At 58.4% G+C, this 12,718-nt stretch overlaps 1 protein-coding gene across 1 annotated transcript; it reads right to left on the bottom strand.

Annotated features, from left to right (window-relative positions):
- Nucleotides 1-6,822: 6,822 nt before the first annotated feature.
- LOC309413403 (myosin light chain kinase, smooth muscle-like) lies at nucleotides 6,823-9,547 on the bottom strand (the record flags this gene model as incomplete). The annotated part of the gene is made up of 8 exons (XM_082010523.1): nucleotides 6,823-7,001; nucleotides 7,389-7,479; nucleotides 7,556-7,676; nucleotides 7,864-8,016; nucleotides 8,095-8,218; nucleotides 8,634-8,851; nucleotides 9,108-9,311; nucleotides 9,435-9,547. The coding sequence occupies 8 exons, from the start codon at nucleotides 9,545-9,547 to the stop codon at nucleotides 6,823-6,825; spliced, it is 1,203 nt and encodes a 400-aa protein (XP_081866649.1).
- Nucleotides 9,548-12,718: the final 3,171 nt, after the last annotated feature.

Here is a 12,718-nt window from a genome sequence, read left to right as displayed (position 1 = left end):
CGTTTGCAACTTCTCCGGGCGTTATTGCGCTGTCAACGCCTCCTCCCGCCCCCCCGCCCCGGCGGGCCGGGCTCCGCCGCGCCCCGGCCCCGGCCCCGGCCCCGGCCGCCCCCCGCGCTGCGGCGCCTTCTGCTTCCCCGCCTTGCGCGGGCTCGGTTGGTCGCGGTTCACCGTCTTTTGATCTCTTTTTATTTATTTTAACCTATTTTGATTTTACTTTCATTCTACTTAATTCATTTTCTATTTTAATTTTTAATTTCTTTAATTTTCCATTGATGCGTTTATTGTTTTATGCTTTTTTTTTAATTTTGGTTTACTAATTTATTTAAATTCTGTTTCATTCTACAGTTTATTTTAATTTTTTATTTCACTTTTTATTTTATTATTTTTATTTTATCATTTATTTTGCTTTCCTGTTGTCTTATTTATTTTATTATTTATTTTAAATTTTATTTAATTTCCTTTTTAATTTTTATTATTTATTCTATTATTTTATTTTATTTTCCTTTAATGTTTTTATCTTATTTATTTTATTTCACTATTTATTTTATTTTACTATTTATTTTATTTTATATTTTATTTTATTTTATTTTATTGTATTATATTGTATTTTATATTTTTAAGGGGCAGATGGGAGCAAGGAGGGCAGCCAGCAGGTGTTTGGCTCCCTCCCCTCTTCCCCGCTCTTCCTGCCTCAGCCACCACAGGAGGGAGAGCTGAGGCTGAGCAAACTCATTGCATCCCTGGGCAGCCCACCCTGGGCAGGGGACCTCCAGAGTGTGTGACACCGGGTCTGGGGGCTCCCTGGGTGGGGACACGTGCCCAGTGCCAGGGCTGGCATGGTGTGGGCAAGGGGACGGCCCTGCCAGGAGGGACAGATCCCGATGGTCCAGGATGCCGCTGCTTTGTGCCGGGCCGGGATAAAGCCGGCCGAGCAGAACCACCAAGGGTGCCATGGGCAGGGGGCACGCGGGGCCGGAGCTGGCGCTGGCGCCCAGACTCCCCGCCGGCTCTCCCGGGGGAGCCGCAGCACCCATCACCTTTGGCAGAGCGTCCTCCGCACACGGCCGGGGATGCGGCAGCTGGTTTCACCCCATCAACACGCAGCTCCTGCCCGCTCCCTGCCTGCTCCCTGCCTGCACAGAGCAAGGCCTGATGCATGGCCCCATGGCTCCTGCCACACCGGCATCAATAACCGCAGCTCCAAACCGCTGCCAGGACACAAAGTGCATTATTCTGCTGAGATCTGGTGAGATTCGGTGAGATTTGGTGAGATGCGCCAAGATTTCAGATTCAAAGAGAGATCTGCTGAGGGCTGGGTGGAGGACAGATCCAGGTGGGATCCCGGGACCCCCAGGATCTACCATGGTTCGGAAACGCCCCGCGTAGCCCCGGGGTCAGACGCCGGCATTACCGTGTCTGTCCGACTCTCGTGGCATCTCCTGTTTGGCGAGACCTGCCGAGGTGTCGGGGCGAGACGCTCGGCACCGCAGAGACCAGGGGAACACGCCGGACCTGTTCTGCCAACCTCTCCCGCCCTCTCCAAACCCCAAATCCCATCCGGGGGACGCGCGACGCGAGCAGGCAGCTGCCACCGATTCCCGAGCCGCCCTTGGCACAATGCTGCGTCCTCCCCATCATCTCCGGGGGTTTGGGAGGTTGGAGAGGAGCCGCGGGCGGCTCAGCGGCACTGAAATTGGGGTCACCCACATTTGGGTTCGTTCTGATTTTCCAAAGTTCAGTTTTGCGGTTGAAATCTCTTCATCTCATTAAATATTTCAGCATTTCATTAAATACTTCGCCTTCGATTCCCTAAGATCCCAGGTTTTGAGGGAAGGCATTGCAACCCTCTGCGGGGATGCTGTCCCGGCGGCGCGCCCAAGAGGGCAGCCGTCACCTGGGCGTGTGTGAGGACCAGGGCTTTCACCCAGAGCTGTCCCATGCCGGGGGTGGGCTCTGCTATGCGACCGGGGGTCTGTGGGCATCCCAAGGTCTGGATCCCACCAGGAGCATCCTGCCCACATGCCGGGGTGGAATGTGGGCGCTGTCAGAGCACCCACGTTCACGCTAGCAACACCTTCCTGACCACAGCTGGAAAAGGGTGCAAGGACCTTCCCTGATGGGAAGCACCAGGGCTGGGATCCCAGCTGGGGGGTGAAGGGCAGGAGTGGAGACCCTCACGCACGGGACCTGGTGTGGACCGAGCCCGGTCAGAGGCGGGTGCCAGGACAGAGCCCAGCCTGCCTGCTGGGCCAGGCAGGGGCCAGGCTTTGACCTCAAAGGTCCCACCAGGGCCCTCCTGCCTTGGGGTGAGATGTCCCATGTCAAGGGCAAGTGCGATCAGAGCAGCAGGCAGGGCTGGGCAGGATGGGCTTGACGTGGGGGACAGCAGTGGCTCTCCATCCCCAGGAGAAGCAGGAATGAGACGAAGGGTACCATCTCCTGGCCATTGTCTGGGCTGCAAGGGTGGGGTGGAGGTCGTGAAAGCGGGGCATGAAATGGGGGCTGTCCATAGGGCCGGACAGGGCTCGTGGCCCTTTGTGCACGGGGCGGTGTTTCACGAGAGATTTGGGGGTGGGCTGATCCCTGCAGGCACGGGACTGAGCTGCAAAGAGGGAGCCCAGTCCTGGGTTTTGGGGTGCTGGAGGTCCTTGGTGCAGATTGGACGTGGTAGTCCTTGCACCAGCCATACCAGAAGGATGAGGTGGGAGAACATCCTGCCCACCCCTCACCTCAGCCCCACAGACCGAGGTGCCTCTGGAGGTGGTAGGCCAGCCGGAGCGCCGGCGGCCCCTCTGCCGGGGACTTCATAGCTCTTACCTGCTCGCCTCTTGGGCCAGCCCTGCACAACCCATCCTGGGCACCGCACCTTGGGGTGACGGTTGTCCAGCTCCTGTGATCACGAAGAGCCTCCTGACCTCCCCCCTGAGGCTGGCCAGGACCTGGCCATGGCCTTTGGGCGGTGAGGACACCCCGCCTTGCTCAGGGTGCTCTGCTGAGAGACACGTGCATCACAGCTCGGGCGTTACTGATGTTCCTTCATCACTTACGGCTTCTGTCCTCATTTAACTGCCTTTGCTTCTGTGGCTACCAAGTCCTCACGCTCTCGTGTCTTCTCTGCTTTCACCGCTTTCCTGGTGTTTGACTTGCCATACACGAAGGCTTTTATCTGACAATTCAAATTACGTGGTGGCTCTTCACAACCTATTGTAAAGGCACTTAAAAAAAAAGCATTCTAGCAATGACGTGTTCAAATAATCATCTTCAATATGTGCCCAGGGCTCATTTCTTTTTTACATTAATGTTGACTTCTGACTTATGTTTGTTTTCTTAATTGATTTCAATTAACTGGAACACACCCAGGCAGGACACTGTACTCTTCTGTTTTTTTCCCCTGAATTTGCAGGTCCACAAAAAAGAAAAATGCTATTTCTTGATGGTAGGCAATACTTCCTCATCCATAAAAGCATTCCTAGGCCTAGACCGTGCAGCCAAAAGTAAGCCCGAGATTATAATGATAACTTAGCACTGAGGATTAAGCTCCAGCAGCTCGAGAGTACTTGGACAGCTGGCCCCACCTCACGTACCTCCGAGGGGCTGGACCGAGGGGTGTCTGGGATAAGGAGGGACCCGTTTCCTCAAGGGCATTGCTCTTCCTTTCTGCCTTGATGGAGGATTTCTGATTTGAAGACCTACTCTGAAGTTTCGTGGCTGAACTGAAGGTCAACCCAAGAGTCCTTCCTGATGGAAGGATCAAGATCTTAATTCCTTTGCCTCTGAGATGCCGAGATTGGATTTCTATTTTCAGTGCTGCTGAATTTCTTGGTGCTTTTAATGAGTTCCAGGTATAACTCCACTCTTCATTTAGTCCGTAGCTTTCTCAAGTGCACATTTTAATGTGTTAAGCCATGGCAAGCAGTGGAAAGAGAAGAATGGTGTGCCTTCTCTAGGTAAATCATCTTCTTCTGTAGCTAAATCAATTTTTACAGTGTAAAACACAGGATTATAGAGGGAAAGCTCATGTCTGGAATCCTGGGACATGGATTTTCAGGGCTGCAAGGAGTTTGGAAAACAGTTGAAAATAAACATAGTTCGGAACTAGAAATATTTTGGTAATGTCACATGGTAAATAGCTCATCAAGGGATTGATTATACATAACTCGGTGTTTGCTTATCATCTGCAGCTTGAAGGCATTCGGCTTGGTTCCCAAGGGACGTGTGTGAGTTCGGAGTCTGTGTAACGAGGAAAACATGGAATAGATAATGGGTAAAAATTGGGATGTGATGTGCATGAACATCAAGAGAAGAGCAGTGGTGGAGAAAGTTCCTCAGCCTCTCTCTGTTACTTTGGGAAGGGAAAACAAGCATCGTGGATAGAGTAGGGAATATTTTTGTTTATTTGTTTCTAAGGAGCTTCTACTCCAACTCAAAGCAGTGAATCCACTTCTCCCACTGAAAACGTGGGAGGAATGGAAAGCAGGTGAGCTCTGGCAGGAGATGTCTCACACGGCCGTTAAACAGCCATGGTGAAACCCTGTGAGGAACGACCTACAGCATGCCAAGCAATGAAAACATCAAGGTGGCCTCACCATCATTGGGAGTCCCCAAAAGGGCTCCCCGTGCTCCGGCTGGAGGTTTGTGCACCAGCTTCCAAATTAAGTTCCTTCTTGAGTTGCACCTACTATTTCCAACAAGGGAGGAGACCACCATGTCCTGGGCAGAGTATGTTATGGTGCTGCCATGCGGCAGCGGTCTCCTCCTTCCCGTGGTCAGATGTAGCAGCCATCAGCCGTGGACGTTATTAACAGGAACAGACTTTTGCCACAAAAATTCAAGTCAGGCCTGGGTGCTGATAAAGCCTTGTCAGCTGGAGAGTTGATGCCACAATAACGGGACAGGACGGTGGCAGCATCCCCCCTCTCAGCCCAAGAGAAGAGCAGATAAGAGCCATGAAGTCCCCCAGCCAAGGGGCCACAGGCACTCCCGCTGGTCTACCACCTCCGGAGGCAGCAGGATGCCAGATCCCGATATGGAAACCTGCTGTGGTGGCCATCAACTTCCTAGAGGGTTCAGCAAACTACCCGAGAGCAGGTTTGTCATCGCCCATCCAGCAGCAGCTCTGATGGTTGGTGTCCCTTTCATCCCTGCCCCACGAGTGCTCCTGGCCAGAGCGCTCGGACGCGTGTCACCGCTGTGGTTGAGTGGGTGGATTTGGTTCTGTTTCATAAAAATAACACTTTTCTCCCTCCCCCAGTGGCCTCGCCCAGCAGGGCTGGAGGAAGAGGAGCGGGAAGGGTCCCAGCTGTACCTCAGCTGTGCATTATTCGGCACAGCAGCACCCTGGTAGCGGGCACAGGGCTGGACCACTCCAACCAGGGCACCCTTGCAAGTCCTCAGGCATCGGCATGGGCTGGAGGAGAGCAGCCCCCAGCCCAGCTTCAACAGGAGGTGGGTTTTCAGAGAATCACACGATGGTTGAGGTTTGAAGGGACCTCTGGAGGGCACCTGGTCCATCCCCCTCCTCTAGCAGGGCCACCTGGAGCAGACTGCCTGGGACAACGCCTAGACTGGTTTTTAACATCTCCAAGGATGGAGACCACACAACCTCCCTGGGGAGCCTGTGCCAGCGCTCCATCACCAGTAAAAGAGTGTTTCCTGAGGTTCACGTGGAACCTCCTGTGTTTCAGTTGGTGCTCATGGCCTCTGGGCACCACTGAGAAGAGCCTGGCTCCATCCCTGCCACACCCTCCCTTCAGGTACTTATGTCGAGCCTTCTCTTCTCTTGACTAAAGAGTCCCAGCTCTCTCAGCCTTTCCTCATAGGTTTGTGCTCCAGTCCTTCCACCATCCTTTGCTGATCTCTCTATGTCTCTCTCGTGCTGGGGACCCCAGAACATGACACAGTCCTCCAGCCATGGCCTCACCAGTGCTGAGTGAAGAGAAGGGTTGCCTCCCTCCACTTGTTGGCAAGAAGTTGCCTAATGCAGCCCAGGACACCAGTCACCTTCCTTGCATCAAGGGCCTGTTGCTGGTTCATGGTCAGCCTGGTGTCCACCAGGACACCCAGGCCAAGCGCCTTCCCAGCTGGGTATCCACATGCTGGTGCCTGAGGTTGCTCTTCCCCAGGGGCAGGGCTGTGCACTTGTTGAAGGAGAGGGGCTCCCAAACCCCAATTTCTGCCCCAGCTGCCTCCTTAGGAGGAGGTTGGAGGTCACACAGCAGTTTCTGGGCTCCTTCCCACCCTGTGGTACCAGACTTGGCCCAGAAATGGGGAGACCAGAGTCCCCAGGGCTCGTCCTGGCTCCTCCTGCCCGTGGGCTCAGGACATGATGCCAACCCCCCTTGATGGTGAAGGAAGACTCTTCCAAACAAGGGACACCAAGGGCTGCTGCTAGAGCCATCCCCCCTCGGTCCCTGTCCCCAGGGCCAGCATCTCCCCTGGAGAAGACAAGGGCGGTGGCCCAGGTGGGGGCAGAGCCTGGTGCCGGCTCCCAAAGGAGGGCACAGCTTGGGCAGCTCTTTCTCACCCCTCCCAGTGATTTTCTGGGGAAAAAGAAGCAGCACCGGGAGTGCAGAGATCCTCGGGGCTTTATTGGTGACAGCTGAAGCCAGGCAGCCATGCAGAGAGGAGCACCGGTTCCTTGCTGGGGACGGCAGGCATGGCTGGCCCCGCACCAGCACAGGGGTGGCGCGGGACCCCAGAGCTCACCCACGGGAGAGAAGCCCTGGGGGCCGGGTCTACCCCAGGCTGGCCTGGTCATCGTGTGAGCTGCCGGAGGAGGCTTCATCCCCATCGCTCCCTGCTCCTCTCTCACCAGCTGCTCTAGGTGCTCCAGGACTGGGGTGGCATGGCCACGCTGATGCTGCTCTCTGCCTCCTCTGCAGCCACAGCGCTCTCACCTTCCTCTTCCTCCTGGTCCATCAGCAGTTCTGAGAAGCTGGGACCTCGTCGGGGCAGAGACCCAGAGGCTTGGTCCTTCTCCAGGCTGCAGCCCAGGTCTGCTGGAAGATGGACAGAGGGAACGTGAGGAGCTGACTGAGTTCAACCTCCCTCCTCTGCTGGTGGAACACGTGTGGCACCCGTGGGCCAGGTCTTGTGGGGATCAGCTCCAGATCACACACAGATCCCAGCCCTGTGGAGCGGGATGCGCCTGTGCCAAGGCTACTTCAGAGATCGCCCCTCAGGGATGAGGATGGAGAGAACCTTGGGGCACTGAAGCTGGCCCCGGAGCAGAAATGCCGCCGTGGGGACATGCCCAGGGATTTAGTGGCACCAGGGCAGGTTGGAGCAAAGGTGGGGAAGCTTCTCAGGAGCACGAGTTGGGGATGGCAAAGCAGAGAGAATGTGCTGATGGGGCGTGTGGGGGATGATGTTTCAGGGGCCATCACCTTCCTCATCCTGAGCCTCTGATGCTTTCCTCTCCGGGCTCTGGGACAGCAAAGTCAACCTGTTAAGGGCCAGCAGGGCTCTGCCTGTTTTCTGGAGAGAAGAGAAGGAGCACTGAGCCCCACCAGAGCCATCCCCATCCCCACATCCCCACCACCCCGCCGGGTACCTGCCACTTCCGACGAGTCAGGAACTGCTTGATCCTCTCCTTGGACAGTGCCTTTGTGCTGCTGGGCTGGGGCTGCTGCAGCCAGGGGTGCAGCAGAGCCCCCGCACTAGAGAGACGGCGGCTGGGGGCAGACAGGGTGGTCATGGGGGGGCTGCACCACCACCAGACCCTGGCACAGCCCCATCGAGCATCCCCTCCGCTGACCGCGTTGAGCACTTTCCCCTGTCCATCCCCTTGGCACCCCAAAACCCAGCCCAGCTCCAGGTCTGACCGTGGGGATGCACCCCACAGCCACCCCCAGGTCCTACCGGGGGTCCTTCTGCAGGAGTTGGCTGATGAAGTCCTTGGCTTGCTGGGAGATCTCTGAGAAGGTCTCCTCCTCGAAGTCCCACTGGGCAGCTGTGATGTTGCTCAGCGTCTCCATGTCATTGTCGCCCTGGAAGGGGGACTCCCCGCTCAGCCTGGAGAGGCGATGCAAGGATATCAGTGACGGCTCAACCCCCTCCAGCCCAACCTGCTGTCCCCAGGAGGCCACTCACAGGATGTAGCAGATGACACCAACGCTCCACATGTCCGTGGAGAAGCCCACGGGCTCAAAGGCGACCACTTCTGGAGCCATGAACTCAGGGGTGCCGTGCAACACCTTCACGGGGGTGTCTGGAGCTGTGGAGAAGATGGAGACCATGGGGCAGGCGTCCAGCTGGGATGTCCCTGGGGGAGCCCAGCTGCACCCCAACGCGTGCCAGATGCCTGAGCCCCTGCATCCAGGTGGAGCTGCCCCCCTCCAGGGCCCATCACAGGTCTTGGTGATCTCCTAGAGCATCTCTGGGTGGCGGGTAGCCACAGGGGTGGGGGTCTCTGGGGTCCCCACCTCAGAGGCAGGGCTAGAGACACGCAGATTTCACCAGAGCATCTTACAGTCACCAGGAAGGGCCCTGATCCGGTGCCACAGGGCTGTGTTCCCCAAAGGCACAGGTGGGAGGATGCCAAGCTCCTTGCTGACATGCCCAGCCAGATCGTGTCCCTCCGACGATGACAGTCCCCACCCCAGTCCCCCAGGACCCCCCTCCTCGCTCACCCAGCTTCCGCGCCAAGCCAAAGTCGATGATCTTGAGCCAGTGGCTGCTGGGGCTGACGCAGACGACGTTCTCGGGTTTGAGGTCAAGGTGGACAACAGCCTGGCCGTGCATGAACTGCAGCCCCTCCAGGATCTGCCGCACGTACTGGGCGCTGCTGGGCTCCGTGTGCTCGAAGTCATCATCCACAATACGCTCAAAAAGCTCCCCGCCTGCCACGCTGGGAGAGGACAAAGCTCCGAGGACCCCGCCGGGGTCTACCAGCCCCAAGGAGAAGCCCCACCGGGGAACCCATACTTGGAGCTCTGGGAGCATCTCACCACCCGTACCTCCAGGGTCTGCGGGTTCCCCATCCACCCTATGCCCCGCGTCAGCACCCCGCAGCCCAGGGACCCCTCCCCACCTTCAATACTGTTCCTTGCAGGGCCCAGCACTGTCCCCACCACCCCCAAATTTGACTCTGCCCCCACACTCACTACTCCATCACCATCACCAGCTCAGCGGGGCCCTGGAAGGCGGCGAGGCACTGCACGAGGCGCGGGTGATGCAGCAGGTTCATGAGCTCCACCTCAGCCCGAGCCGCCTGCTTCTCTTTAGCTGTCCGCGTCTGGAAATATTTCCCAGCTCGGATTTTGCCGGTGGCTTTTTCCTGCAGCTGGTACACCGTCCCAAACTTCCCCCTGGGACAGAGCGAGGATGAGGGGTGGAGGAGCCATCACCACCACCCTGCATCCCACCCATGGCTGCACATGGACAGCCACGGACCACCCCCAAGTGGTGGGGACGTGGGACCCCCCACTTACTCTCCCAGCTTCTCCAGCTGCGTGTACATGTCCGAAACCTTCTGCTGGCTGTTGATGACCACGTCGCAGTACTCAAAGGTCTCTTCGCCTCCTGGGCGGGGTGGTCCATGCATGGATCCCTCATGCTTTGGGGACCAGCTGCCAGCGCATCCCGTCCAGTGCTTATTCCCCCACCCCAGCTCCATCCAGGCCTGACCCCCCTCCCCAGGTGCAGATGGGACCTTTGGGGGACATGGGGACAGGAACTGCTGCTCCAGAAGCTCCTGGAGCAGCGCAACACCCTGCAAATCAGAGTTTGGGGCAAAAGGTGCTTCTAGGATCAAAAATCCAAGAGAAACGGGGCCATTAAACAGGACGGGATGGAAATTGGTGCTGATTTGGGGGTGGGGAGGGGGAAGGTCACACCAGCACTGAGGTCCCTGCGCAAAGCTTGTGCCTCCCCCGGGACAGACCAAGGGCTTAGCTGTACCTTCTGCCTGGGACATGGTGGTGCCACCAGCTCCTCGCTGGGTGCCGGCAGAGTCAGGATGGGTGCTGGATGTGGCCCCGAGGCTCCCGGCAGCCCTGCGCTGGGGCAGGGGTGCTGAGGCAGGTGGTGTCCACGTGTCCGTTCCGGCTGCTCCCCAGAGTCCCACACCTTCTCCCTGCCATGCGAGACCACCAGCATCTCTCCACCTCCACCTGCACTCCCCGTCCTAGCCAAGAGCTGGCATCTCCATGGACCCAAAGAGACCCAGCAAGGAGCCAAGCCCAATTTTAAAGCAAGATCCCTTCTCAGATGGGGACAAACTCTTTCCAGCAGCACCTTAGGCTCAAAGCCACCATTTTCTTATGTCTCGTCTTGCATCAGCCAGGAAATCCCCAGGAAAAGCCGCATTTCTAGGGCAAAGGACCTGTTTCCTTATGTATGGCCTCCCCCCTGCTCCATCCACGCAACGGTTGGGAGGACAGGGCTATGACACCCAAGGGTGCTGGGCAACAGCACCCTTGCCAAGAGCCCCAAGCCAAGAGCCACAGCGCTGACCTGTCACCGTCCAGTCCTGTCCTGTCCCAGGCCACCACCAGGTCCCTGATCCTTCCCGGTCACTGCAGAGGCACCAGGGAGCGGGAGGGGGTGAGCAAGGCGAGATGCTGGGGGTCAAGGACCGCTGAGACCACACGTCTAGGGATGTCTCAGGGCTGTCGCTGGGCACGGCTGGGAGCATCCCCTCTGCGCCGGTGCCGGCAACAGCCCCAGCTCTCCCCTCCCTTTCCTTCCCAGCGGAACGTTTCCGGACTTGGGGGATAAACAACCACCAGCATCATCACTGAGCCCTCCCCAAGCCACATCCAGCACACAGTCCCAAACCCCCTGACACCCCGCTTGGCACCGCGCAGGGTCACAGGTCTGCAACGCAGGGGTCTCAGCCAGAGAAACCCCCAGGGGAGAGCCTGCAGAGACCTGACATACCTCGTTACATAGCAGAAAACTCAGCCTTCCCAGCACGCATCCAGACCTTGGCGACTCTCAGGAGCTAAATCCACTGGCAGCCCAGCCCCAGGCACACCTCTGCCTCCTTCCCCACCCATGGGTGGGTCCCCACAGAGGGGTTGAGCACCCACACCTGCTCCCCGCCGCACCTGCAGCCAATATCCCGCCGGAGCCATTGCTCTTCCCGAAACCCATCCCGGGCCTCCCCGGGTGAGCTCAGCTCCCGGGGGTGAAGGGGAATGGAGAGTTGCAAAATCCCTCTGAGCCCGGCAGTTTGGAGGAAAACTGGTTTTTTCCGGCCTTTATTCCCCCAAAAGCAGGACTGCATGGCTGCTCTGGCACCCAGCACACTGCTGTGCCTCAGTTTCCCCTGCTTTAAAATGGGAATAAAGCTGTGATTTCCTCCCAGAGCTGACTCCAGACCCAGGGACAGGGCAGCAGCACCATGGGGGGACGTGTCCTCCCCGGGGAGTCCCCTGTCACAGCATCCCCCCACACGGAGGGGATGCCACCCCAGTGTTACCTCCAGTCCGAAGCCAGGTCTCGTGGGTGATTTGGGGCTCTGCCAGTGCCAGCAGACGCGTTGCCGTCACTGCCGCCACTCCCGCACTCGGCACAAAGTCCACGGTTGCCGGTAGGGTGTCGGGGACAAGTGTCCCCAGCGCTGGGGGGGCGGCAGGGCCACCACAGTCTCACTGCTCGCCTGTCCCCGTGACCTTGCCACCGGCAGGGACAGAGCCACGGGATGGGGGTGCCACGGCCGGGGGCTCCCCACCAGCGCCCCGGGGGCGAGGGATGCAGCGGATGCTCCCAGCTCGGCGACGCTGGCGGCGCGCTCGGCTCGGCCCCGCTGGGATATCGACTGCCGTGGCCAGGGACGCCGGGGACAGGAGTAGGACACGGCGATGGCCTGGCTGGGGACAGGCAGCGGGGCGCTGATGGAGTACGGCTGGCCGCATCCTGCCTGCCCCTGCCTGCTCAGCAAGGGGTGACGGAGACACGGCTGGGCTGGTGTCGGCACCGCCAGCCATGGCTCCTGACCCCGCTTGGCTACGGGCCCGCTCCAGGGCAGGATGAGGCCGTGCAGGTGGTGCTGGGCTGCTCCCAGCACAGGGAGAGGCAGGATACGGCCCAGGCGTGCGAGGGATCCCAGCAGCCACTTGATGTCAGTGTTGTCCTGATGCTCGTCCCAGTGATGAGCAGCAAAAATGAGCCAAAAAGGACCAGGAGGGGAAAAAAGATGCAGGGTCTGGGGGACCTGTGGAGGGGTGGCAGCACCCGCCGCCCCTGCGAGGACGTGCTGGGATCCGGCACTCGGTCAGAGGGTGAATCCCTCGGGATCTGCTTCCCATCCCACCCCTCCAGGACGAGCCGGGACGGAGACCCATGGGACAACCCCACAACGCCAGCCCGGAGCCCCTGGGGATGCCACGGTGCCACCTTGGCCACCCACCCCATGCAGTGATGGGCCACCACCCTGGGCACCATCCAGACTCGGCTTCTTGCCACCGAGGAGGATAACGAGCAGGTCAGGGCCAAGTGCAGCTCTGGGACAACACAGCCGTCCCCAGCCCCAGTCCTCCATCGCCCAGCACCGGTGGTTATCCCACTCCCAGCCTTTAATTCCCACGGGAGCAGAGCCCGGCTCAGCCCCTCCCAGGCCCACGTAAGGACAGTGTTTAATTTTCAAGTTCTAAACCAAATTTCCCTTCGATCTTATCTACTGGAGCATCCTAAGATCAATAGCGGAAAAAGCTGGAAGGATTTTAAGGAGCAAACAAGCCAATCCGGGGATAGACGAGCAGATCCGTTC

The sequence above is a fragment of the Phaethon aethereus genome, assembly GCF_964289735.1.
Source record: "Phaethon aethereus genome assembly, chromosome: 25".
Taxonomy (NCBI): Eukaryota; Metazoa; Chordata; class Aves; order Phaethontiformes; family Phaethontidae; genus Phaethon; species Phaethon aethereus.
Note: the sequence above shows the minus strand (reverse complement) of the source record. Positions and strands in the feature narration are given on the sequence as shown.